This window comes from Papaver somniferum, chromosome 8 (assembly GCF_003573695.1).
Source record: "Papaver somniferum cultivar HN1 chromosome 8, ASM357369v1, whole genome shotgun sequence".
Lineage (NCBI taxonomy): Eukaryota > Viridiplantae > Streptophyta > Magnoliopsida > Ranunculales > Papaveraceae > Papaver > Papaver somniferum.
Genome location: NC_039365.1, coordinates 33,048,310 through 33,075,925, shown reverse-complemented (window position 1 = coordinate 33,075,925; position 27,616 = coordinate 33,048,310). Strand labels below are relative to the sequence as shown.

The following is a 27,616-nucleotide window of genomic DNA, read 5'->3' as shown; positions in this document are numbered from 1 at the left end:
CCCCAAAGAAGAACTTTAAGATCTGAATCAAGTTATCAATAATGCTGTCGATGAGTGGTCCAACAGTGTGCTTGGTAAGATCGTCTGTCCGGAGGTATTGGAAGTCAGACAAGTCCTAGACGAGATCAATACGATTTGGAAGAAATCAAAAACAGGGAAACAAAAGTAATGGGTCCTAATCTTTTCGTATTCAAATTCAGCAACACCATAGAGCAAGAAGAAGTTATCAAAAAGTCCCCATGGACTGTAAAAGGTTATTTGTTGGATGTGGAGATATACAATCCGAGAATTCCATTGGCTGACTCTAAATTTCTTCATCAAATTTGGACTGTTAAGTTCAGAAATTTACAGTTAGAACATCTTAATGTGTCTACGGTGGATGAGATTATTCAAGATTTGGAGGGGAGGGGGGGGGGGGGGGGGGGGGGGGTAAAGAATTTAAATAGACCCTCCTAATGCACATCCTAGAATTGGCAGAATGGTGAAGGCCAAAATTAGAATGCAGTTAACTTCTCCACTTAAGAGAGGCGCTTGGTTGAGAACAACATATGGAGGCGAAGCTTGGATTAAGTACCACTGGTAAAAGCAACCCTATAATATTTGCGATCAATGCTTTGTTATCGATCATTCTGATGACAACTGTGGACAAATTGCACTTCAGTTACAACTCGATTCAATGTCCGCTGAAGAATATGAAGTATGAAGTCTGGAGCAACATGAAGAATCTGTAGGTGTGGCTGCACCTGAAGGAATTGCGGGTGTTGGTAATACGAATGGAAGTAATGGTTTGAGTTCCCCTATTCTAAACACGGGTGTTATTAACAGAAATGGGTCCTTAACTACTGATATTATCGATGAAGACTTGGAAAATTTTGAGGAGAGAAATAGAAAACGATCCCGTAGTGCTATTGCTTCATCTCCGAATATCACCTACCCCAATCAATCGATTCCAACTCTTCTCAACCCGCCAACTACTATATCTAATCAAACAGATCTGGAACTTACTGCTGATACGATGACTTGTAATCATTCCGAGACAACTTCTGGCAATCTAACGGAACCCATGGATGGTGTGGAAATGGAGGATCTTGATGAGGAAACTGCAGTTGTAGATGATGACCTTACGCTGATTAATGTCATGGAGGTTGCTAAAAAGGTATTTCTTATTCTAGATTTCATTTCCCCTAAATTTATAAACCCTAATTTCTCTTATCTTAACACATACTTCCTGTTATCGATTTATTTCTTGCAATCCCAATTTTTTTTTCCTGAAAACTGCTACCTAATTCACATATTGGTTACCAACAATCACTCTGTTCTGTATCATCTTCTCACTGCTACTACGAAATATCTTGACTGCTATTTTGTGTTTATTGCTCTCAATTTATTATTGGATGTTATCCTGGTTAGAGTTACTATTCTGGGTGACTTTTTTTTGTTAAATTGCACTGTTGAGTTCCATTTGACTGATCATCTTGAAATCTCAGCAATAATTGTTAACTCTGTTGGAAAGTGTTTTATTGGTTTCACTGTTTGCATAGGAATAACAAGGAATTTGAGTTGTCTTTTTAAGGTCTTATTGTTGTGCTTTCCCCTGTTGTTTCTATATTATCCTTTATTTTTGTGCATTATCAGAGTTTTATTGGTTCTACTTAACTGCAATTCTAGTTATTCCTACTTAACTCTCATTATGAGAATATTGTCGTGGAATTGTCAGGGCTTCGACAACCCGACCACTAGAACTTCACTATGGAATTTGATCAGGTCTCAAAACTTTTAAATGATATTATTATGTGAAACTAAAAACAACTCTGAAAAAATGTTTAGTTATTTAAAAAGATTTAATTTTCCAAATTGTTGGGTTTTTCCTTCTATTGGTCTTGCTGGGGGCATTGCCCTCCTCTGTAAATCTGGATTTGATTGTCAGTTTGTCCAAAACACTGATAAAATGATCAATGTGATTATCAGAGATGACCGTAGTAAGCATGAATTCCTCACTACTTTCTTTTATGGTTCCGTTTACCATGATGAGAGAGTACAACAATGGAATACACTGGGGAAATTAGGTCTAGAGCTAATCTTCTGGGTTATAATTGGTGATCTTAATATACTATGCATGCCATGAAAGATAAACTTTTCTCTCCCACCATGGAGTTTCCTATCATTCAACAAGTTATTGATAAATGACCTCTCTGATTAGGTTACATTAGTACTCAATACACTGGAATAATAGGCAAAGTGGAGATAATCTTATTTGTGCTTGAATAGATAGGGCTTTAGGGAATGGTCTTTGGCTACAACACTATGGTCTGGCTAAAGTTGTCCATATCGATACTATAGGCGGCGACCATTCCTATTATTCGGAGACTTTCTATGTTACTCAGGGTAGTAAGCCATATAGATACTTCAAATACTGGGGTAAGGATCCCTCTGTTAGAGATGTTATTAAAATGCATACCCTAAATTTTAGAGGTTCTCCTTCTTTTTAATTTACAAATAGACTGAGATTCGTTTTTAAACAGGATCAAAAAAATGGACTATACATCACTTTGGTAATATGACCAAAAAGTTAAAAAACTCTAAATGATGAGCTTCAAAATTGAATAGTCTTCCTATACTACTCAGAACTTAGAGCACATCAGAAAAGTTGAACTTGATTTAGACCATTGGCAAAAAGTTCAAGAGGAATTTTATGCTCAAAAATCAAGACAAGAGTTTTACACTTCTTTTGACAGGAATACTAGTTATTATCATAATTCTGTCAATAGAAGAAAGCACTTTAACCATATTAGTGCTCTTAAGATGGATAATGGCCAATGGATCAATGATAGAGCCAATCTTGAGAATCTATTGGTCAATCACTTTAGTTCTATAGGGATTACTACTAATCCCTTTAGAAATAATGAAATTCTTAATTGTATCAGTCCCTGTATTTCTGAAGCTGATAACAATATTCTTCTAAGACCAATTACACAGCAAGAGATCAAAGACACTATAAACCAAATGACTCCCTGGACTTCTCCAGGGCCCGATGGTTTCCCCTCTGGATTTTACAAAGAAAACATTGATCTTCTAGTCATGGATGTTTGGAAAACTGTTCAGAGTTTTTTTGATTCCAAACATTTATTGAAGGAAATGAATCACACTTTTCTTTCTTTAATCCCTCCACCCCTGCTGATTTCAGACCGATATCCTTATGTAACTCTAATTACAAAATAATCTCTAAGATTATAGTAAATAGAATGAAACCGCTATTGAGTAAAATAATTAGTTCTTATCAGGCAGCTTATGTCCCTTAAAGGCATATCCAGGACAATGTTATCATTGCTCATGAGTTGGTACATACCATGAAAAGGAAAAAGGATAAATGGGGAGTCATGGGCCTTAAACTTGATATGTCTAAGGCCTTCGACATGATGTAACGGTCTTTTCTCTTGGATGTTCTCAAGTCTTATGGTTTTTCCGAAGATTGGTGTAGTTTAATTTTTCAATGTGTTAGTACTACTAGTATATCTATTTTGCTTAATGGCTCTCCATGTAAAGCATATAGACCTACTAGGGGTCTGAGACAAGGATATCCCTTGTCTCCTTATCTTTTTATTTTATGTATGGAAGCTTTCTCTAGGTATTTAATTCATGCAGAAAATTGTAATCTTATCCATGGATTAAAAGTTACCAAAGAGGCTCCCAGCATTAGTCATCTGCTTTTTGCGGATGACTGCCTCATCTTTGTCAAAGCTTCTCACAATGAAGTTGATTCTCTCATGAGTATTGTCCGTGATTTTAGTCTTTATTCCGGTCAGGTCATATATTTTCAAAAGTCCGGTTGTTTTTTTAGCAAAAGTGTTCATCCTGATTTTGCTGTTTCTTTAATTAGATCCCTTAATGTTAAGAAGATTTGCCTAAATGAGAGATATTTAGGTATTCCTCTTTTCATTGCTAAATCCCGTACAGATTCATTCAATCATTTGAATGACCATTTTGACAAAAGGGTAGCCAAGTGGAAGGGTAAGCACTTTAACCAATCAGGTAGATCTGTTTTGGTTCAACATGTGTCAAAGGCTTCTCCTATTTATCACATGAATACTTTTAGAATCCCATACAGTATCCTCCAACAAATGGAGAGATCCCAAAGGGATTTTTGGTGGGGTAAAACACAATCTGGTGGTCTTTATCCTACTAATTGGAACAAAGTCTGTTCTCATAAATTACAAGATGGTCTCGGTTTTAAAAATCTTAAACATGTAAATTTGTCTCTTTTAAGTAAAACTGCTTGGAAACTTCTCCATTCTCCTACATATTTGTGCACTGTTATTCTGAGATGCAAGTATTTTAGAAATGGTCGTGCTTTTCTATATAACAAAAAACAAGACTCCACTTGGGTCTAGAAGAGCATATGTACTGGTCTCGATTTTATTGCTCAACATTGTTTTGGGGAAGTTAAAAATGGTCTTGATATCCTTGCTTTCAGGGACAATTGGATCCCAAATCCTGTTGAACCATTGTATGTGTCTGCTCCTAATCCTAATTACTGCGTGTCTGAATTCATAGATCAAGATACTAAGAGCTGGAAACCTGATCTTGTAAATGCTTATTTCACACCACCTAATGCTCAATCTATCCTTAATACTAGGATTCCTCTTGTTGGACATGATAGGCTTATCTGGCCTTATACTAAGAATGGTCAGTTTTCGATAAAATCAGCTTACAAGGTCATTTCAGGTCAATTTCAGTATATTCAAAACCCTAGCTTAGTTAACCCCATATATAAATCCCTTTGGAAACTGAAAATCCTCCCAAAGGTTCAACTATTCATTTGGAAGTGTCATGAAGGTATCTTAACTTCTAAGACTAATGTTTTTAAGTTCAATTATGGTCAAGACAAGAACTGTAGTATGTGTAATGTTGATACCCTTGAAACTGTTGAACACATTATCTTACACTGTCCATTTGCTAAGGAAGTGTGGTCTCTTACTCCGTATAAAGACCAAATTGCTTACGATGCTAGTTTAAATATATTTATGACTGAATGGGTTTCCAAGTGGCTTTCTAATCCATCTATGAAAGATAAAGCTGTGGATGTCTTTACTATTGCTTGGTGTATTTGGAGAGATAGGTGCTCTTTCATTTTTCAAGATATATCTCTGAATCATCATTCTATTGCCAGAGTAGGGCTAAAATTAGTGAATGACAGTGCTCAATATCTCAATAGTGCCGCTACTCTGGCCGATCCTACACCTGCACAACATGTTGGCATGGACTATGAAGCTGTCACTAGTAATTTACCTGATGATTGTATTATTGTATATTGTGACGCTTCTTTTGACAAAGATACCTATCTTTCTGGTATTGGACTGATCATGAATGATGTTGCAGGGAACTTCTTCGTGTGCAAGACCATCTCAGGCCTAACTAGAAATGCAGAAGAAGCTCAAAGCCTTGCTGTCTTAGAAGCCGTACTTTGGGCAAAGGAGCAAGGAAAGATCCATGTCTGTCTTATTAGTGATGCAAAAGTAGTTTTAGATTGCTTGAATTTAAATAATAACCAACTAAGTTGGTTTAACTACTCTATCTTAGAAGACTGTAAGTCTCTTTTGAAATGCTTTAGTTCTATTAGATTTGAATTCTTAAATAGAAGTTTCACACACTTGGGAGATGTTGCAGCCAAGCACTGTAGAACTTTCAGGATCACTGGGGAATAATTTGGATCTATGCCAAATTTTCTCTCTGAACGATTATAATTCATTTCTGATTAATGAAATTTTTCTTAGCAAAAAAAAAAAAAAAAACATCTTGCTCGCCTCTTTTTTGATGATCAATTCGATCCATTCGAAAACGAAACATTACACTCTCAAATTAATTTTGCATGTGTTGGCCACTCCAACTGCTTTGGCACTGCGGACACTTGCTTCTTAAGTGGAGTTTGATTAGGAGATTAAATAACATAAATGTTGTATGGTAGCATTGACGTACCAAATGACATAAGAAACCAACATTTCGGTAGTTTTTTTGTTTTTGTTTTTTTGTTAGCGTTGACTTGAGGATTATAAGATGACCACTTGCATTATCAGGCCAGATAACAATGCCGGGCCAGAGAACGACGTCACAAATTTACAGTTTCCCATGGTTCAGTAATTCTTGTTTTAGCAGTAAAAATTTAAAAGCCACCCTTCCCCACCGAAATCAACCTGATTTTCTGCTAAGTTTCTTGTAAATTTCAATTTTTTTTCTCATGGCCAAACAGATAGAATCAGCCAAACTTGGAATTCGGAACTGTTTTGTTTGCATAGGCCCACGTACCAGATTTCATTGCGGATTGATTCGGGATAAAGACACAACAATTTATGTAACGGCTGATCGATCCAAAAGGTCAAACGCCAACCCTACAAAGCCAAAAACAAAATAAACGCACTAGTTATCCGAATACATGTCAACTTTCTTGAGTGCTTACTTTTGGTGCCGCTGTGTCTCTCTTTTTGTGCGTCCTTGTAGTTGTACGCATGTCAGCACAGCATGCTAGTCTTTCCTCCTAACTCCGGTCAAGTTGTTCTGATCCGAATACTTGCTCACTTAACTGCTCAAATTGTTTTGCAAATGCTTATTTCATGTTGGTTGCATCTTCGGTATTTCCAATGGCCTCTGCCGTAATTTCTCTTCTCCTGCATGAATATGATTAAATTGGGTCCAAATATTCCCACCAGTACTGATGAAGCAATTGCGATCCAGACACGTCAAAAACCTTGATAGAGATACAACTACAAGATGAGGGCACGCGGTAACGTAAGGTGCCAGTGCCACAGAGAGAGAATAGTGAAAAATTGACACCAGCAGAGAAAGATGCAGTTGCTTGTGCTGGGGTAGGATAAACTTGGACCATGACTGACTTTTCCCTGACTATTCCAAATTTTGGTTTTCAAATATTAAATGAATTCACATGTACTATGCCATACCATCTTTAGTTACCGATCTTAGCTTAGCTTCCCTTGCTCATTCCTAATGCCTTGTTCACCTTTTTCCCTCTCTGTATTAAATATGGGCAGCTGAGATTTGATGCCAGATTTTAATGCCCCTCTTAAATGCTTACCCCTTTTGATACGTTCCTCTTCACAGAGCTAGCACACAGATGTTTCTACCCAATATGTACACTTGTTTAGCAATCTGCACTGAAAAATAAACATATCCTTGTCAAAAGGCTAAATGCAAACAAAATCAGTATACTGGAATGGGATTTTTATTTTTCTCCCGGGCTGCTCTAACATTTTTGAGTTATATGACCGTGACGTCGTCCGACCCTGCTGGTCGGAGCAACTGACTAATGATCTACAGCAATATCATTTTTCATTTGGCCTTTATTAGTAGTGTTTGATTATGGTCCTTTTAATTTGCAATTAATAGAACGTGTTTTAGGTGATTAAATGAAGAGGACATTGTTTGCACCCCCAAGGAACCTACTCTGTAGGGTCTATTTCGGTCTGGATGTACTTGACTTGGGCCCCACATATAGAGAAGCCCAATTTAATGAGAGATAGATCCTACCTGTTCGTACCGAGTCACGAACTATTCGAACTAGTAATCAATTTCGAATGTGAACTGTGAAGTTGGTGATTGAGACCATCAATCATCTACTTCGTTAACCCTTGCTAATTAATTCTCATTTGTCTTTAAACCCAATTAGTAATAAGGTTAAGATGGAGGAAACTACCGCGAAAGTGTACAGTAAAAATGGTACTATAATTCAGAGATGAGTGTCTTTCACGGACTTTCCTAGTCGGGTATGAGATTTTGTCTTTATATTTGAGTGCCTTCTGGTGATACAGAAAACATGCAACACTCCAAGCTGACTTTGCAGGGAGAAGAGGCAGGCCAGAGTTTTTGATAGCTAAGTCATATGCACAAGTGATGTATGCATGTGAGGTCTAAATCGATAACCAACACATAAACGTATGCGTCTTACTCTTTGGATTTACTACACAATTTGGTGCAAAGGGTGTAATTAGTCATTTACCACATTGGGTTGGACCAACTAATAAATTTAGTCTTGTGCGTGCATATATGTTGCTCAAAGATAAATTATCAATTGGTTTTGTTTTCTAGAAGGAGATTATAGTCTAGATAACTGGTACAGATGGTCTTCTTGAACATATGCGCCATCTCGATCGGCAAACTCAAATGTACCTTACAAGAGTATTATATAGATCATCCGGTGACCTAACCGAAGAGGCTTCGTTACGACAATTTTACTCTACCCAACATATATTTCCCATTATTATCTTTTGATTACTTTTGAAGGTAGAAAGGGTGATCAAAGATCGATACGAAAGTGTCCAAAACTAGACAATGCTGAACTTTCAAAATTTCTAACCAGAGCGGATACACAGGTATCTACAACCAGTGTAGTCAATTTCGCCCGTATCGGCCGAAATATCGGCGATATTACCGGGTACCGGTGGTAGAGCGAAACGGAAACTATAATATCGCGAGACGATTTTCTGCCGATAATATCGGCCGATATACACGAAAACGGTACAACCGATTTTCCGATACGTGATAGTTTCGGAACATCAGGGAAATTTAGGAATTCTCTGATATGTAATAAAATCCCTAAATCTCATGATTCTCATCAAATGTCCAGCAGAACAATTATCAGAAACCCTTTTTCGCAGCCGAAATAATTCTTCTTCTCAATCTCAATGGTGAGATTCAATTGATGCTCATCAGAACCCCCTAATAACCATTGCCGCCACCGCCACTGATAAATTACCTACCAATTATTCAGAGATGAATTTTTTTGTGCTCATTCAATTAATGTATATTTAATCCAAACTATATAGAGATTAGAGAATCAACAAAATATGAATATCAGCTTGAATCTAGAATCTAAGATTAAATTCACCTTTTGGATCTTCAAAAAAATAAGTTGATTGCATTTCAAAGCAGCGGAATTCCAATTACAGATATATAAGAAGATGAAGACCCGATAAACATTCCCTTAAAAGATCAATTGCTAAAGTAAGCAGCATGATATTTTTAAATCGTTAATGGTAGAGTTGTAACTGAAGACGGTGGGTGGAGCCGTGGAGGTGGTGGTAACTGAAAACAGTTCATCCTATGATCCTATCCCTAGTTTTTACGATGATACACCCTAATACACCCTAGCCTAGATTTTCATTCCTCTGGAGTACGGACCTTTTCCTATAAGCCATATGCACTGCCACGTGTATGTGAGATGCCAAAAGCTAAATAAGTCGGTGACACTTCATTCACGATCGTGGAGGCTAAATGAAACATGCTTTAATTTGTGCATTTTGGTATCCTAAGAGCAACCGCAGTGGTGCGAGTATAACCAAAGACCAAAGAGGAAAAAAAAGACCAAATTTTGGGTTTAATCTGGTGTATGACCCTACGGTGGAAAAACTAAATTTGGTCAGACGGACATTATACCAACGCCTGGTGTGGGACGTAGAATATACCAACGCCTGGTGTGGGGCGGGGAGTATACGTTCGCCCGGTGTAGAAAAAAAAATTAAAAAAAAAAAGAAAAAAAAGTGGGGCGGAGGTATTATGCCCGCCCCATGCATTTGAAGTTTGTAAAGAGTGGGGCGGAGGTATTAAGCCCGCCCCACACAAAAGATTAAAAAAAAAAAAAGACGGGCGTGCATTATACGTCCGCCTGGGGTGGGACGTGGACTATACGTCCGACTGGTTATGGGGCGTGGACTATATAAACGCCCGACTATATTTGGGTTTGGTCTTGGTCGCAGACCAAATTTGGTCTGGATTTTAGTCTTTGATCAAATTTTGATCGATGGTCCGTCTCACTACGCCTATCAACTGGACACTATATTTGGGTTTAGTCGTCCATTGCGGACGCTCTAATATTTATAAAATAGGACATGTACCATTTATGTCAAATTAATATGTGTTGTGTGAACACAGTTTTAATGGGTGGCCCACCATCTCAATCTCTAAATTACTCGAGTATGTTCGAGTGATTTCTCACCTCCTCTGACCGTGTCAAGAAGCTGGATAAATTTTACGTATTAAGATAAGCTGATTGTATTTAGGATAAGTCTTAACACATGTTTATCTTACCACTTGATGATGTTGGCTATAAATAGTCCTCTCTATATCCATATGTATATGTAATGAAGACAGAGAAATGAAAGCTGAAAACTAATGAAAAGCCGTAGCTCTTCCTTCATCTACTTTACTGTGCACCTAGTTGTCTTCTTATATTTGTATACAACTTCTCTAGCACCACTGATAGCTTACCTTATTAATACATAATACGTTATCAGCACGATTTGCTCGATAACTGCGGTCGACTTCTTTGGCCGTCTGGTGGAGAACGACGATGACAACTGTCGGAGACTACTATCTTTCTTTTCTGGCTCTCTTCTATGTTTCATTTATGATCAATACTGTTTAACTTTGTACCTGTTTAGCTTTGTACAAGTTTGTTGATAGTTTGTTTCTCTTTGTTACGAGCAGGGAACTAATTCCATCCCAAGTTGATAGTTAAATCTAACTTGCAGTTGCCTATATTTTCAAATATCACTACTAATAGGTTCTGGTAAGTATGGAAAGGTCAGAATGGCAGTTCCCTGAACTTTGATATTTTTCTGATCATTTTTCTTTATTATGGTACTAACGGTTTTAATACCGATAAAGCGAGATATTGTTGCGTCCCTGAAGGATAGCATAAATTTAATTTTTCTCGGCTTTAATCTCCATTTAATTTGAAGTAATTCCACCCGAAGCTGGAATATCGTGTAGCATAGTATGGATACAAAATGAGCGCTTCGTTAGTTAGTCGGTCCCAAAAGTGACCCGTTATAAAGTGCTAGCCGATTTCTATCAGCGGTCCCTGAAGTGACCTGACTAATATTGAGGAAATTTTCTTATAAAGCATGTATCCATTTGCACACTTGTAAATTAATATTTGGACGACCCCCGAGGGACGAAAATGAAGACTTATTATGTTGGTACCATATTTGTACCTATGGTTTTTCTTTGTTTTGAGTTTTGTTTATTTTATTTACTTGTTTTGGAAATGATGGATTCCAGATGCAATCCATGAGATGTTGCCGATTCCGGAAGCAGTCCAACATGTAATATGTGGTTTCCTGTACTAATCCATATTAGGCTCCAGAAGTGGTCTATGGGTTCCAGGAATAAGCCATAAAATTTTGGGTTCCCGAAGTAGCCCATGGTTACCAAATGTTTTTGTTATGGCTCTATTATTTTTCTCTCGTCTATCTGTACTAACGGATATGGATTCCTGAAGTAATTTATCCATATTTAATAGACGACAGAGATATTTGTCTCAAAGACAAGGGAACAATACAAATTTTCGAACCATTTTTGTAACCTTGTAGAGGTCTTTCGAAATGTAAAATATCATTTTGGGTTCGAATAGTGTGATAGACGTCTACATAAGGGCGTATATCATTTTATCTGGTGGTGTAGTATTTGCCTTATATTCTATCAGGTTCCTGAAGAATCTGTTGAGTTATAGAAATATTTGGTATTACCACCTTGCAACGATAAAGGAGCATTTTTATGGAGTATTTTGTTACTTCATTTGTTTTTGTTCCAGAAGCATGTTGTAAAGAAGCGTAAGGCTCTCTTTTATAGGGTGTACCATAGGAGAATTCGAATAACCGAATTCTACGTTGTCATTAACCAGAAGTTTAATGACCCTTGAATTATTCATGCTCGGGCATGTGTGGTTTGGACACCCAAGTTCTACCAAAATGAGTAGAACGACCCAAAATGCTCATGGACATCCTATACATAACCTGAAGCTTATGTCGAATAAAGATGCAAATCGTGTTGTTCTTTCTCTGAGACATTTGGCTCTTTAATTGGCATTGACAATTGAATTATGGTTACCCGTTGTTGAATCACCAACATTAATCCCTAGAAAGGATTTAAGGTGGCATTTTGTAGGGCTTATTCACCCTACACTATGGACAATTTTTCAGTACTTTACGGTATTGATAGACGCATCTAATTGATGGTCTCTTGTTTATATTAACATGTAATGTTGTGTTTGCCAAACCGTTTTGCAAACATTTTGGTTGTCTATCCATTATTGGACTTTCCTATTAAGTCCATTTATATTGATGGTAAATTGATAGGATTTTGATGCTTTGCCTTCAGTTGGTGTTACATCGAGCATATAGTTAGCACATGTGCGCACTCGACATGGTCTAGTTGAGTTCTTTTTTTAAGCATCTTTAATTTATTGCTCGACCAACTATTTACCATCAATACTGGCTTGGGAAGCAACCTTACATTTAAAATTTACGTGTTTTGGTCCATGGAGTCACCGAACTATATATGTTGGTTTCGATTCATAAGACAATTAAAACCACGTCCTGGTAATGTCTTATTGAAGATGAGACTGTATTCCCGCCGTTAGGGGGAGGAAGTAAGCCGTCAAAAAGGAACAACGTGAAATGTCTCATCTCTTGTCGAGCCTGCATTTATTTTTGGGTACTTTTTGTAGTTAAATCAAAACCCAAAAACTATCATGAGCAGAATTGCCTAAAATCAGGCAATTATGGAACCAGAAGTTTTCTAGAAATAAGATAGTAATATTTCTGCCATGATCAGGAATACTAAGATGCCACCAGAAGTTGGCGTGACCAAGCTGATAACCTTTGAGATTCTTCCACTTTAATTAGGGGGAGAAAAGTCACCACAAGAGGATGGTGCGAATTATGTTGATAACCTAAAAAAGGTTCTCCATCCATAACCAAGAGGAGAAAGACTGCCACCTGAAGATGGAAAGTATTATGTCGACAAAATTAAGGGTTTTTCCCTTAAAGTCATGGAGATGACAAGCACCACCTAATGGTCAGTAAGCAAAGTCGACATTTAAATAGGTTATCTGATTAAGTTTTTATCCTGTTCAAAGAAAGTTTGGTTGCCACTAGAATTGGCGTGAAACATCTCATTTGTTTTCTCACACCAAGATATTGTACGTAATTGAGGTGTTGGAGATTACTCGTGATTAAAACAAATAACTGCAGTAGCTCTGGAAAAATATTATTCGTCACTTGCTTGAGGATGCAAACACAAGAAATTGTCACAACAGGTTAAATCACGCATCTCGCAATGACCAAGTCGTGTGTTAAAACATGCTTGAGGCATGAATAACTTCCTCATATATGCCTCCTAATAGAGAATCCAATCACTCTTCTAAATATGTAGTGCTCTTGAAGAGACTACACATAGTGCTCGTGGAGACTATCGGAATATGATTCACACTCTCTGAGTATATACCTCATTAAAGATGAGGAGATGATAATGCCCCTGAAGTGGCGCTGGTACCAGTTGTGAAACTTTTATTGATTATGCATGCATTAGAGAAATGTGTGGGATCTATATAATTGTCGATTATTTATTACAATGGTGGTTGTGTACCCCTCTGCAGAGGAACATCGACATTGTGATCGGTAGGCATATGACATGTTCCCCTCAAACTGAGGTAGAGGATGAAATCTCTCGAAATACGCAAAAAGATCGGATCCGTCTCACACCGTAAAATTGTGAGGCCTGAATGTTACATGTTGGTGTTTGAGATAAAGCGCGGAGAGAATAGTATTATCGCTTTAAGTGCGATTGATGGTTTCCTGCTGAACCCCGGGATTGGTTCTGTAAACTAAAAGTATTCTCCTAATATTGATGCACTTTAGCGTGATCGTCCCTGAAGGACTCTGATTGCATCTTGCTATGACTTATGATTGGTGATTATATTGAATCTTTGAAGGATTAGATCTTCTGAAATAAGTCATTACCACCACATAAGAGAAATTCGTGAACAATCCTTGTGTGTATTTTATGTTCTTTGGTATAGGTCTAATATCCGGATGAATTGATGATCATCTTAGGCTTCTTGAAAGCTCTTAATAGCACCAAAATCCACGCTTGAACTAGACTGTGAGATCTCGTTGAAATTGAAATATTTCTCGGCTAGAAGTCCGAGAATATGCTAGCACAGACTAGAGTATCTAATTTTTGATACTGGTAATACTTATTGTGCTACTAAAATTAGCACCATTACTATGTAATACCCAAAAGTGGAAAGTGATCGATCTATCTGATACGTACGTAGAAATAATACTTTATGGTCCAGAAGTACCATGTACGAATATAATGCATGCATTATCTTGTTGTTCTAACTTTTATTTTGCAGGTTACACTTTTTGGAGGATGAAATTGATTCTACGGTATTTATGAGTCAACAAAAGGCCTTTCATTGTTATGCCTGAAGTTAAAGCGGACAACTGAATTTGGTGTGCAATAATGGAGGATTTAAATGCGAGGTGTATATTACTAGTGGTGCAATCGGCGCAAGACCTGCAGTCAATTCTCCATAAGCTGCAAATGGTAAAGTAGTTTTCTGAAGGCCATATAATATTTGCACCACCAACCGCTTTAGAAATCATGCTTCAGGGGGAGTAAACTCGTGGAATCATTGGCTGGACTTAAACGCGTTGTACTTTTTTTCCTTCACCAAGGTTTTGTCCCGTTGGGTTTTCCTTGTCAAGGTTTTAACGAGGCAACATATGCGTGTTCAGCACCATTATCAGGCGACGTCCGTTGTACTCTTTTCCTTTGGTCTGGTTTTGTCCCACGTGGTTTTCCAGACGAGGTTTTTAACGAGGCAACATTAGCATCGACGTCAGCATTATTATGAACTTTGGGCACTCAGGTTTTGTCCCAAGTGGTTTTCTTGGTGCGGGCGTTCAGGTTTTGTCCCAAGTGGTTTTCCTGACGCCGTTTGTCAAAGAAAAACATTTTGTGGCGGCGACCACCCTCATTCTAAGCTCAGGTTTTGTCCTAAATGGTTTTCCTGACGCAACTTTGACAGAAGAAGCATTTCATGGCGGTGACTAACCTCACTCTAAGCGCAGGTTTTTCTTGAATGGTTTTCCTGGCACAATTTTGAAAAAGGGGAGAAAATTCGTAACGACCATCATCACTTTAAAGCTACCGGAGTTGTACTCTTTTTCCTTCGGCCAGTTTTTATATCAATCAGATTTTTCTGGCAAGGTTTTTAACGAGGCAACGGATTTGCTCGGATTTTGTCCCATTGGGTTTTACCAGCAAAGCTTTAACAAAGCACTATTATTAGAATGGTGGTCCAAGGGGGAGTGTCGTGTGAACATATTTTTAATGGGTGGCCCACCATCTCAATCTCTAAATTACTCGAGTATGTTCGGGTGATTTGTCACCTCCTCTGACCGTGTCAAGAAGCTGGATAAACTTTACGTATTAAGATAAGCCGACTGTATTTAGGATAAGTCCTAACACATGTTTATCTTACCACTTGATGATGTTGGCTATAAATAGCCCTCCCTGTATCCATATGTATATGTAATGAAGACAAAAATGAAAGCTGGAAACTAATGAAAATCCGTAGCTCTTCCTTCATCTATTCTACTGTGCACCTAGTTGTCTTCTTATATTTGTATACAACTCCACTAGCACCACTGATAGCTTACCTTATTAATACATAATAATATGCACAATATAGGTTAGTTTTTGGTGTAATTAAAAATAAAAAAGCTAACAAAATAAAAACGAATTTTGGATTGTTAGACATTGTATTTGCAGCAGGTGCCTAGCACATGCAATTTTACTAGCAATATAAAGGTTATAGATATAAATTTGATGTTTGATACAAGTGTTTATTATAAAAAATATAGATATAAACTTAAAGCCGATATTGCACCGATATTTGAAACCGAAATCTCCCCGATACAATGTTATACCAGTGTACCGATTCCCGGAAGAGACAAACGGGTATCCGATATTAACTACATTGTCTACAACAACGGATATTACCACCTAAGTTCTCGTTACTTGTTAGCTAATTGAGTTAGATGATGATTTGAAAGTTTGAACTATCCAAATCAATATTATCCAAAACGGGAACCAAGAAAAGTTGGAACCAGTAGATGGAAAAAGTTTTCAGTTAAATAAGAAACAAAATCACAAAAAGAAAGAAAACAAACTCAGAATTTAAGAAGAAAAAGGAAGAATCAACTCCCCAGGGATGGTGAGATCATAATTACAACACGACGAAAAACAGCCCATAAAATTAAAAACTGAAACTCCAAATTCAAAAAAATCAAATACCCAAATTCCCCATTTACATATTCAGCGGTGCTAACTCTGTTCTTTCAGTTTCATCTACCATTCTCCTTCTCTTTCATTCTCATTAACTCCTTCATTTCTTCAGCACAACCACCACAACCACCATGCCTTCTTCATCTTCAAATTCTGTTTCACCACCACCACCTCCTCCACAAACTCCTCTCTGTTTCCCTGAAGTTGTAGAAGAAGAAGAAGAAAACCAAACTCAAACGAAACATCAAGAAGAAATGAAATCGAAAGATTCGAAACCTGAAACTCAAACGAAACAAGATAAACCAAAACCACCGAGACCAAAAAATAACATGTCATCACCATCACCAGCATTTCAACATACAGCAACACCACTTCACCAGAAAAACTCAACCAGAAAAAAGAACAATCCACACCCAGATATTGACCCGGACGATCGTACTGTTTCATGTAACAAGTGTCGTCCAACATCTAGAGATAAAATCTCTGTAATTCCTTACGATATGAACAACAAATCTTCATCGTCATCAGCGAATCCTAGTCCTAATGGAGGTATTTTCAAGTCAATTATTTCAAATTTAACCAAGAAAAGTCCTAAATCTGAAACATCATCAACAACAACAATCAAAGAAGAAGAATGGAAGATTGCAGTTGCGGAACTTTCTCATAAACTTATTCAAGCTACTAAGAAAAGAGATGAAGCTATTCTAGAAGCTTCTAGATTAAAATACTCCATGAACGAATTAGAGAAGAAGCTTAATAAACTTGAGATCTATTGTCACGAACTGAAAACAGGGCTCGACGTATGTAACAGTACTACTGCAACAGCTACAGCAACAGCAGCAGCAGCAGCAGCGGCAACGGCAACGAATTCAACTTTTCTGAACCGCACGATTATGAAAAGAGGTGATCATCATGATAAGGTTATTGAATCGTTTGTTAACTCAGTTGCAGAGTCTAGATCATCAGTACGAGTTTTAAGCCGATCTTTAACTCTTCAACTCAGACAAATGGGGGTTAAAATCTACGAAAGGATTTCTTTACTTTTACAGCCTTACGATGTAAATATATCTTTTACTAAGAACCCTAGAAGCTTGCTATTTTATTTAGAAGCCCTTTTAAACAGAGCTTTTTATGAAGATTTTGAAGGAACTAGTTTTCAGAAAAACGGGTCGGATCCGATTCTGAACCCGATTGAAAAATGTGAAGGGAATTACGCATCGTTTACGGCTTTACAAGGGTTGTGCTGGGATGAGGTCTTGACTAAAGGGACTAGACATTTCAGTGAAGATTTTAGCCGGTTTTGTGATCGGAAAATGAGCGAGATCGTTGCGATGTTGGGTTGGAATAGAGCGTGGCCGGAACCATTGTTGCAAGCGTTTTTTGGTGCGGCAAAGAGTGTTTGGTTAGTGCATTTATTGGCTTGTTCTGTGCATCCAAGTTTGCCAATTTTTAGAGTCGATAAAGATGTTAAATTCGATGGGCTTTATATGGAGGATATGGGTGGCGATAAAGCTAGAAAACTAGTTCCAGATATGGTCCGTATTATGGTTGCACCTGGTTTCTATGTCTATAACAACGTGGTCAAGTGTAAGGTTATTTGCAGGTATAGCAACACTCAAGAATCAACATACTAGAAACTGGAATCAATAGGAATCAGAGTTTTTAATCTTCTTGCTTTTTGGTTTACTTTGGCTTTGCTTGTGATAATATTTCGGCTTTCGCTTGTTAGTATTTCTTTTCTTTTACGAGCCATTTCTAAAGAATAATGAGCTTGTGTCCTGAATTCCTCACGAGCTCATCTGTAGAACCTCCTACGGAGCCATTCAAAATCATTTAAGTTGATTAGGTTGTGGCTGGTCCAAACTAGGTCGGCTTTGAATCTGACACAAGCCTATGGCTTGCCTGGTTTTAGCAAGAGAGGGTCCAATATTGGCACCCACTTGGAATGGACGACACTGATCGTTAGTACATACAGTATTGTTTCTAGCAACTAGCAACTAGTGATCTAGGTGACTAGACCTATCATCAGTGTTGGCTAGTTCCTTGAATTGTTTCACAAAGCAGAGAATAGAGTCAACGAAATTTCAATTGTCTAGGGGTTGAAATCATTACGTGCAAACGCAGTTCTCCCAGAATTGGGTTCAATAGAATAAGTATCTTTTACTCTAAAAGAAAAAAAATTGTCCTTAAGATCCAGTACCGTCCTAGTGTCGGAGTAGCAGCAACGGCACACCCTCTGTGGTGGTATTAAGCTTGTATAGTTGTATCACTATCTTGTAAAATATGCAAGTCTTATTTTGCGAGCCAGATCTTAATACGGATCTTCTTTCTTGGATTGACAGTAAAAGACTTGTACTATAAGTTGACGAATGCCGATGTTTGTCAACATTGACCCTCCTCCAGCATTTTACAAAATTTGGATAAAAAGTCGTCTCAAAATTTGAGTAACTCATGATTAAAATCTATGTAATTTTCAAAATAAATTAGTGGCAAAACTGAAATCAATAATGGGATTCCATTTTAGTTAATGCCTGCTATCATAAGCTAAACTGTCTTTATTAAAAAGTGAGTGGGAGAATAATTAACAAAGGTGGAATACGAGGGTAAAGTGCATTCCAAAAGAGAGAAGAAACAGATATATAGAGGTGCCAATGGAAAAGGAGAACAAAGGAATAGTATGTGTTACAGGAGGAGCAGGATACTTCGCGTCATGGCTCATCAAGAGCCTCCTTGAACATGGATACACCGTTAGGACCACCGTCCGGTCTGACTCCGGTACGTATATGACTCTCTCAGTCTCTTCTCATCCTCTTTTGTTTTGGCTTAATGGTGTGTGAGTGTGATAACTGGTCTGGGGGATACGCTTTAATTTTTTATGACAACTTGTGTTTTATTTGCTTTTGAAGGACAAGTTAGCCACCTGAAGTCCCTGCCAGAAGCATCAGGGGATAAGCTGCAGGTCTTCATTGCAGATCTTGAAAGACCAGAAAGTTTTGACGATGTTATCGATGGATGCATTGGTGTATTCCATGTTGCTCATCCCATTATTGATTTTACAAGAAACACTGAGGAGCCGCAAGACAAAATGATCAGTACCTCTGTGGAGGGAAGCATATGAGTTTTAGAGGCATGCTTGAAATCCAAAACAGTGAAAAAAGTTATTTACACTTCTTCTGCGGTTGCAGCTCTCTTCATTAGCAACAAGAAAGATGTTGAAGAGATTAACGAGAACATGTGGTCCGAAGTCGACACCTTACGAGAGAGCGGTAAATGGTATCCGCTATCGAAAACACTGACAGAAAGGGCAATGTTTCAATTTGCAGAACAACATGGTTTAGATCTTGTTAGTGTACTTCCTTCAATGATTGTAGGCGGCTTTCTCACTTCCTTTCTTCCCTATAGTTTGAAGATCTCTCAAGCTTTAGTTTTGGGTAAGCACATCAATACGCGCTCCTTAATCTTTCATGAGGCTCACATTCAATTAAATTCCCTCACAGTCAGAGGATTTTCTGTTCAGGTGATAAAGAACATTACAACCTACTGAGCACTATAAATAATGCGGTACACATAGACGACGCGGCATCAGCGCATATCTTTCTTTTTGAATGCTCAAATGCAAAAGGGAGATATATTTGTTCTTCAGATGATATTACTGTCCATGACATTGCTAAATTTATGTCCACGAAATATCCAGAGCTTCAGTTACCAACTGAGTAAGTTTGTACAGAGAAGTTCATCGCAATTTCTAAATGCTCATACATTTGTTGCTACTCTTCATCTTACTGATATTTTTTTGTTGTTGATACACAAAAAATTCTGTCAGATTATTGATGGAGATTGAAGAAAAAAAGCCAATTCATTTATCGTCAGACAGGCTGTTAAGCTGCGGATTCAATTTCAGGTACAATTTTGAGGATATGTACACCGATGCAATCCAGTGCTGCAAAGACAAGGGGTTCCTTTAAGAAAATCTTTATCTATTTGTAGAAATAAATATCAAGAAGGCATAAAGCCATAAACAAAAGGGTCCGGGGTGTAATCCTCACTGTAGCTAAATGCACTCTATTTTGCAAATTTCTTACTTCTAATTCAGAAACTTGTGGCCATAATCTAATCCAAAGGTCAATTCTACCATAATATGGAATAGCTGAATAATCAGCCGACTACTTTGAAAAACTTTTCAATGAATTTGCTATCTAAAAGACTGGACTAATAATGGTGACCCATACCTTAGACCTTATTTGTTGAAACTTCTTTGAAATTTCAAAGAGCATCTAAAGTCTTAAAAAGGACTAGATAAATAAAGCTTCCACGTTGAACGGTGAGGAACCTCGCTTGCTATTGGCCAAAATAGGTCTTTTTTTAGTTTTATGAAACAATAATTGTGGTGAGGACACTTGACAATGTATTATTGGTTAGAAAAAAAATAGGAAAAAGAACATACAAAGGAAACCAAATTAAGTTTGGAATTAAAACCGTGGCAATTTGGAATTCAAGAACGGACTATGATAGGAAACTAAACCCGGCTGAAAAGAGAAACTTAATATATATAAAGGCTCTAATACAATCCCATCAACAATCGTAAAGAACTCAAACATGGCAACCAGTCAAAAATTACAAGTATTGCTCACCCTATCGGCCGTGGATTTGAGCTGACAATGGGCTACTTACACCGTTGTTGTATTTCTAAATATTAAAGTACGCACAACACCAAACTCTTGATCGGACAAAATCAAAAGCCATTTGCTCAAAAGTGTCCGATGCACTTTTTTCCTTCTGTTACGAATAAAGTAAATAAGAGCTTACGTTAAGGTTTTACTTTTTTTAATGGAGAAAGAATCTTTATTAGCGAGCAATAGAGGGAAAAATACTGGTGATGGCCTAGCGATGGACAGATCCCATCTTACGATAGATACAGACCATGTGGTTTAATGTCTCTCACCATGCCATTAACGGTAGGGCATGTGCAGTATTGAAACCACAAGAGCACAACTTCTTTTACGCAGTTCATGCAAATTGATCTGATTGGCAAGGAAATAAACCCATGTGATTAGCTCCTCACGCTATAGAAACCCAAATTGGCCGCGATAAAATCCTCCGTAGGAGCAAGACAGTTGTGCCTTCCTTGAATGAGAGGGGTAATTAAGGAATATACGTTTCACATATTTTTGCATGCTGTACAATATCACAGTAAAACCGGATAAGATGGTACTTCCACAAGAGACCGACTTTTTATTTATTGTTTTGGAAATTTTATGGAAGTACAAATTTAATTTGGAAGCCCGATACCTATTGTATTTGGATTATTTTTACCAAAAATTAATACAAAAAGGAAAAAAAACACACGTTTCACACATATATTTTTTTCGAAAATAAAAAGAATAAATAAATAAAATATGCACATATATTTCGTATCTTTTCTCTACCTATTTAGTGAATTCGCACGGGACAGGCGCGGCACATCATACATCAAATTAAAAATACATCGCCGCGGGACGGGCAAAAGTCTGTGCACGCCAAATCTAAAATCCATCGTTACGGGACCGGGAGATCCGTACACACCAAGTTAAAAGATAAAAATGTCTGGTGCGTAGCACATGCACAAATCTAGGAAAATCAAGTTCAATTTAGAGTTCATGAAGTGACAATATTTAGGTGAAGACCCTTGGCAGCGTATGCTTGGTTTAAAAATTACGAACTCAAAAAGAAAACCTAACTTACCGTGTTTGGAATTTTACTGAAGTCCAAATTCAATTTGGAAATTGAGTACCTACCATATTATGATTCTTTTTTTTAATTAATATATAAATACGAAAAAAAATCCATATATTTCACACATATTTTTTGCGAAAATAATAGGAAAAAATAACGGAAAATGGGTCATTTGTCCAAAAAAATTTAAAACATGGTTCAAATGGACGAGTAAAAATGATTATGGGTGAAATGGACAAAAAAAATAGCAAGGATGAAACTGGATTCATCGCGACTTAAACTTAAAAAATAGTAAGGATGAAACTGGATGCATCCTGATATAAATTAAAAATAAGAAAAAATATTTGAAAATGGGTAGGATGAAACTGGTTACATCCTAGCTATTTTTATATTTTTGTCCATTTGAACAGTATCTTTTTAATTTTTGTCCATTTAAACAATATCAAAATGTACAAGTCTTTTTCACCCAGGAATTCTTGATTTTGGTCTTTTTAACCAATTTTGTGAAAAAATAAATATAATCTGCACATATTCTCCATCTATTTAATGTATTTATTCGGCCACATCAAATCAAAATTTCTTCGCCACGGGACAGGTTAAAACCCAACGCTCACCAAATCAAAAATGCATCGCTAAGGGACAGGACGAAGCCCCGCACACACCAAATCGGGAAAAAATGCCCGGTGCATAGCACGGGCACAAATCTAGTACTTCTATAAAACCTCGAACAAACAAAAAAAGAAAAACAACCCAGAGAAATCCTAGATTCAGAAGAGAGATGGAAGGAACAGGGAAGATAGTATGTGTAACAGGTGGAGCTGGATACTTGGCATCTTGGCTCATCATGAGATTGCTTCAACGTGGTTACTCTGTTCGGACCACGGTTCGGTCTGACCCCAGTACGTAATCAGTACATCCACTTAATCTTTATAAATTTCTTAATTTCTAGTTCATCGTTTTTGTTGTTTCAATCATTTTCTCGTAAGTCTGAAAGTTGCTATTATTTTCTGTCCTGACAGAATTTAAGGAAGATGTAAGCCACCTGAAAGCCCTTCCTGAGGCTGCAGAGAAGCTCCAAATTTTTGAAGCAGATCTTGAAACCCCCGAAAGTTTTGACGCTGCAGTTGACGGATGTGTCGGTGTCTTTCTCGTTGCTCAAGGAATTGGTCTTGAAGTAGGATACACTCAAGAAAAATTACTCAAAATATCCGTGGAAGGAACTCTTGGAATTCTCATGCATGAAATCTAAAACAGTGAAAAAAGTTGTGTACACATCTTCTTCAGCTGCAGCAATGATGGTAAGTAATCTCAAAGTTGTAAAAGAAATTGACGAGACAATGTGGTCAGAAGTTAACCATTTCATTGGCAAACCCGAACAAGTCATTCCTGCTGGTCTCGCATATGTGGTTTCAAAGACACTGACAGAAAGAGCTGCCATGAAATTTTCTGACGAACATGGATTGGATCTTGTTACTATACTTCCATCTATGATTGTTGGACCATTTATCATTCCCAACCTTCCTGAGAGTGTTTCTCTGGCCCTTTCTGTAATTTTGGGTACGTATACGCACTTATATTCCTACATAACTTGCATGTTCTCGTTTTCAGGTACGATTGATCGTGTGCACAAATTTATACTTCGTGTTTTGTTTATATGACCAGATGATAGGACGAAGATGATCCATCTGAAACCTACAAATGCAGTACATATAGATGATGTTGCTTCAGCACAGATATTTCTTTTTGAGTGCCAAAATGCAAAAGGAAGACATATTTGTTCTTCTGTTGATTTTAGAATACATGATGTGGCTAGATTTATAGCTGAGAAGTATCCGGAATTTCAATTACCAACTGAGTGAGTTCTCTTTACTTCTTTGTTTTCACCGTTTTCTTTATTATTCTACTTTGGGTGCTAAATCTTACTGTTTTTGCTGAATCATCATCAGTTTACTAAAGGAAATTGAAGAAGAAAAACCAGTTCATCTTTCCTCAGATAAGCTGTTGAGTATGGGATTTCAGTTCAAATATAATTTCGAGGAGATGTTTGGTGATGCAATTCAAAGCTGCAAAGAGAAGGGTTTCCTTTAGAATCTACTAGTAGTATGGTTGCGGCGAGATGTCGGAGTAGCGCAATATGCCCTGGGTGCATAAGCTATCTTTTTTTTTGAAGCATAATATTAAATAAGAGGAGTTAGGATACAATATGTCGTGGGTACGTGGTGCCCACAAAATCATGAAATAAAATTTGACTAATAAAAGATGGGATAGCATGGTCCCATATTTTAGTTAATAAATTCCCCGTTTGACTGCCATATGCTGCATGATTGGCTAGCCCGTCTGCCACTTGATTTGCTTCTCTGTAGTTGTGTTGAATAGCTGCGTGCGGGATTTGTCGAAATTTGAATTTTATTTCCTCTATCATACCTGATATGTGCCAAGGTGGTGGGGTAGAGGAAGTGATGAATTGCAGGAGGTTCTCTGAATCGGTTTCAAAGAGAACTTTTGGCCATTGTCTTTCTATTGCCGTTCTTGATTTTAATAGCAGCGCCCAAGTTTCTGCTGTTAAGGCAGTCGTGATTCCTAGTGGTTGAACTAGAGCCATTAAACTTCGTGCTTCAAAATCTCTGCATATGAATCCTGCCCCCGAAAATCCCGGGTGACCTCTGGATGCTCCATCTGTATTAATCTTAACTCAATTGATGTGTGGGATAGACCATCCTATCGATATTGTTGATATTCTTTTGTCTCTCGTTGGATGGTTATATAATGGTGTATCTCCTGGTATGATTGGTGGTGCAGAGTGTAGTGCCCCGTAGAATTCTTGTTGTAGTTTTTGTGCTCATGCTAGGATTTCTTCCGAAGTTGGTTATTCCTAGCTAGCCATAAGGTCCAGAATAGAAAACAGAAAGAGGAGATCACAGAAGTTGATGCAGGTTATTGTAGGATTTGAGAAATGGTCGTCTGATACGTAGTAGTGAAAGTGGGTGGGGAATTGGAGTTTGATGAAATTGGAAGTTGAGCGAGTAAGGTGTTCCAAGAGGTAGTTGTCGTTGGACAGTGAATAAGAAGGTGACTTGCTGATTCTGGATCAGTGTTACATCCGTGACATATGTCTGAGTTGGTCAAATGGATATGATGTAAGATAGAGAAGGTTGGTAATCCTTCATTGAAGGCTTTCCACAAGAAAAGCTGATTTTTTTGGTGGACATGGTAAAGTCCATAGGAATTTGGTGGGTGGTAGAGGAGTGTGAGTTGGGTGATCATGGGTTAGACATTTGTATCCCGATGAGGTGGTGTAGTTTCTAGATTTTGAGTGTGGCCTGATAATTTTGTCCTGAGGGGCATTTTGAGGAAGGTGGATGTTCATGATTTTTTGGGTTACGGTATTGGGAAAGGAGCTTAATTTTTCGTGATTCCAAGTGTGAGAGAAAGGATCTATGATATCTGCTACCATTCAGATTGGATAACATTGTGATTGGTCCAGGTTTGTTGAGTGTGGAATCCAATTGGCTTCTATCGGAGTTGAAAATCCATTTCCAATACGATGGAATATCAAGTGTTGCATGGTAGGAATAATTGCTGCTAATTGTCTCCATTGAGGACTGGATGAGTAAGGCATGGAGTTAATTCCCTATATAATTGGTTGTTGGTTGAGATATTTTGCATTGAAGAGACTTCCGTAGATAGAGTTAGGTTGTTCATGAAGATTCCAGATTCTCTTCATGAGAAGTGCTTTATTATGATCACCGCTCTTCCTTATTCCTAATCCCCCTTCTGATATTGGTTTTGTTACTTTATCCCATCCTATAGGGTGAAGTTTTTTAACGGTTGAATCATGTCCCCAAATTTTTTTTTCTGGTGATACGATCTATTTATTTATGAATATTGCTGGGTAGATTTTGTGTTTGCATAATGTGGTTTGTGGTGGGAATTAGGGAGGCTTTGATGAGAGTGAGTCTTCCGGCAGGAGTTAAGCATTTTGTCATCCAACCTTTGGCTTTTCAGGCTAATCTTTGTAGAAGGGGAGCAAAGATTTGATTGGATGCCCTTCCTTGTTTGAATTGGACACCTAGATAGATTGGAGGTTTTGAGGTAGCCGACATATTAAAGAATTGTTGAATTTCTGTTACTTTGGTCGGGTCTAGATTTGGGTGATGTATGATTATTGATTTAGAATAATTAATTATCTGCCCCGCAGATGCGCTATAGGAGTGCATGAGGGTTTGAAGGTGTTGGTTACTCTGATTGGAAGCTTTATATGTAATTAGCAAGTCATCCGCATACATTAAATGAATAATGGATGGAGATTTTTTTGATATTTTGAGACCCCGAATTGACTTTTGGTTTTGTAGGTTTCCTAGATTTATAGAAAGGATTTCCGCGCATATAATAAAAATATAGGAAGATAGTGGGTCTCCTTGTCTAATGCCTCTAGTAGGGGTGATGTAGCCATGGGGTGTACCATTGATGTTGATTGAGTATATAATTGTTGTGACGCATAGCATAATGTAGTCTATAAAGGTTGATGGAAATCCAAGTTTTCTAAGAGAGGTTTTGATGAAACCCCAGTCTAAGCTATCATAGGCTTTATGGATATCAAGTTTGAGAGCTATTTTTGGATCTTTGGTTAGGTTAGAGGTTTTGATATGATGGAAGAGTTCTCCAGCAATGACTATGTTATCGTGTATTGATCTTTGTGGGACAAAAGCACTTTGGTAAGGCCTTATTAAGAATGGAAGAAGTGGTCTAATTCTGTTGACTAGAATTTTTGAAATGATTTTATAAGTGACATTACATAGTGCTATGGGTCTGAACTGAGAAGGTTTTGATGGATGGTCGACTTTAGGTATTAGTGTTATGTTCGTGTGATTCATGAGTGGATGAATGTTTAGGTTATTAAAAAAGCTTCGAACCATTGATATCATTTGGTGTTGAGTTTTTTCCCAAAAAATTTTGAAAAACTTACTTGTGTAGCCATCTGGACCTGGAGAACTTTCTGATTTTATGGAGAAGAGGGCTTGTTTGATTTCCGTTGTAGTTACTTCCTTTGTGAGTAGGTCTGATTGTCTGGGAGTTAATCTTGGTCTGATATTTGTGAAAAGGTCTTCGCCAATCATTGTAGGTGGGGCCGTATACTGCTGAGCGTAGTGATCTAGAATGAGTTGAACAACGTCTTCTTTCTTGCTAATCCAGTTGTTTTGTGGATCTTGTAGCTGTTGTATATTGTTACAAGCTCTATGGATGGTAGCTTTAGTATGGAAAAAGGTTGTGTTGAGATCCCCTGATTGTAACCGTTGAATTCTAGATCTTTGTTGCCAGTATTTCGCATGGCATTGTAAGAGTTCCACATGATCTATTCTTAGATGTTTTTCTTGATGTAGCCAGAGTTCCAGGTCAGAGCCCGATTGGGTTGCACATTGATGTTGTGCGTGCTTTATCTTGGTTGTTGATTTCTTGATCATAGGTGGTAGGTGGCCAAAAGTTTGTTTGTTCCATTCTAAGAGGGTATGACCGGTTTTTATGAGTTTTAGCTGGAGGTCGAGGGTAGGTTCATTATCTTGTTGTTGCTCCCATGCATATTCGACTATCTGATTGAGTTGGGGATGAGAGAGCCATAAGTGTTCAAATTTGTAGTTTTTTGCTCCTTGCCAATCCATTGCTTTCCTTTGTAGCAGTATTGGTGCGTGATCAGAAGCTATTCTTAGAAGATGAGTAATTGCCGCATGAAGATTTGCAGTTCACCAAAGTTGGGTTGCTA

The 27,616-nt window shown here is 37.7% G+C and overlaps 5 protein-coding genes across 5 annotated transcripts; all 5 read left to right on the top strand.

Annotated features, from left to right (window-relative positions):
* Positions 1-15,968: 15,968 nt before the first annotated feature.
* On the top strand, positions 15,969-17,894 carry LOC113304855 (IRK-interacting protein-like). Its single transcript, XM_026553990.1, has one exon. It carries the CDS (start codon positions 16,278-16,280, stop codon positions 17,778-17,780), a length of 1,503 nt encoding a protein of 500 aa, XP_026409775.1. The 5' UTR covers positions 15,969-16,277; the 3' UTR covers positions 17,781-17,894.
* Positions 17,895-18,797: 903 nt separating this feature from the next.
* LOC113305374 (vestitone reductase-like) lies at positions 18,798-19,264 on the top strand. The gene is made up of 2 exons (XM_026554425.1): positions 18,798-18,921; positions 19,053-19,264. The coding sequence occupies exons 1-2, from the start codon at positions 18,798-18,800 to the stop codon at positions 19,262-19,264; spliced, it is 336 nt and encodes a 111-aa protein (XP_026410210.1).
* Position 19,265: 1 nt separating this feature from the next.
* LOC113304856 (dihydroflavonol 4-reductase-like) lies at positions 19,266-20,203 on the top strand. Its single transcript, XM_026553991.1, has 3 exons — positions 19,266-19,577; positions 19,664-19,859; positions 19,970-20,203. Exons 1-3 carry the CDS (start codon positions 19,379-19,381, stop codon positions 20,109-20,111), a joined length of 537 nt encoding a protein of 178 aa, XP_026409776.1. The 5' UTR covers positions 19,266-19,378; the 3' UTR covers positions 20,112-20,203.
* A 2,433-nt stretch (positions 20,204-22,636) lies between these two features.
* On the top strand, positions 22,637-23,107 carry LOC113305373 (vestitone reductase-like). Its single transcript, XM_026554424.1, has 2 exons — positions 22,637-22,757; positions 22,878-23,107. Exons 1-2 carry the CDS (start codon positions 22,637-22,639, stop codon positions 23,105-23,107), a joined length of 351 nt encoding a protein of 116 aa, XP_026410209.1.
* Position 23,108: 1 nt separating this feature from the next.
* On the top strand, positions 23,109-23,946 carry LOC113305372 (protein BRI1-5 ENHANCED 1-like). The gene is made up of 3 exons (XM_026554423.1): positions 23,109-23,415; positions 23,521-23,713; positions 23,805-23,946. The coding sequence occupies exons 1-3, from the start codon at positions 23,151-23,153 to the stop codon at positions 23,944-23,946; spliced, it is 600 nt and encodes a 199-aa protein (XP_026410208.1). The 5' UTR covers positions 23,109-23,150.
* Positions 23,947-27,616: the final 3,670 nt, after the last annotated feature.

Excerpts from the sequence above, each read along its gene's own strand:
- LOC113304855 (XM_026553990.1), top strand. The coding sequence starts at position 16,278 with ATGCCTTCTTCATCTTCAAATTCTGTTTCACCACCACCACCTCCTCCA.
- LOC113305374 (XM_026554425.1), top strand. The coding sequence starts at position 18,798 with ATGGAAAAGGAGAACAAAGGAATAGTATGTGTTACAGGAGGAGCAGGA. Across the intron at positions 18,922-19,052 it reads CACCGTCCGGTCTGACTCCG|GACAAGTTAGCCACCTGAAG; the intron begins GTACGTATATGA and ends TTGCTTTTGAAG.
- LOC113304856 (XM_026553991.1), top strand. The coding sequence starts at position 19,379 with ATGTGGTCCGAAGTCGACACCTTACGAGAGAGCGGTAAATGGTATCCG. Across the intron at positions 19,578-19,663 it reads CTCTCAAGCTTTAGTTTTGG|GTGATAAAGAACATTACAAC; the intron begins GTAAGCACATCA and ends TTTTCTGTTCAG. Across the intron at positions 19,860-19,969 it reads GAGCTTCAGTTACCAACTGA|ATTATTGATGGAGATTGAAG; the intron begins GTAAGTTTGTAC and ends AAATTCTGTCAG.
- LOC113305373 (XM_026554424.1), top strand. The coding sequence starts at position 22,637 with ATGGAAGGAACAGGGAAGATAGTATGTGTAACAGGTGGAGCTGGATAC. Across the intron at positions 22,758-22,877 it reads CACGGTTCGGTCTGACCCCA|AATTTAAGGAAGATGTAAGC; the intron begins GTACGTAATCAG and ends CTGTCCTGACAG.
- LOC113305372 (XM_026554423.1), top strand. The coding sequence starts at position 23,151 with ATGATGGTAAGTAATCTCAAAGTTGTAAAAGAAATTGACGAGACAATG. Across the intron at positions 23,416-23,520 it reads GGCCCTTTCTGTAATTTTGG|ATGATAGGACGAAGATGATC; the intron begins GTACGTATACGC and ends TTATATGACCAG. Across the intron at positions 23,714-23,804 it reads GAATTTCAATTACCAACTGA|TTTACTAAAGGAAATTGAAG; the intron begins GTGAGTTCTCTT and ends AATCATCATCAG.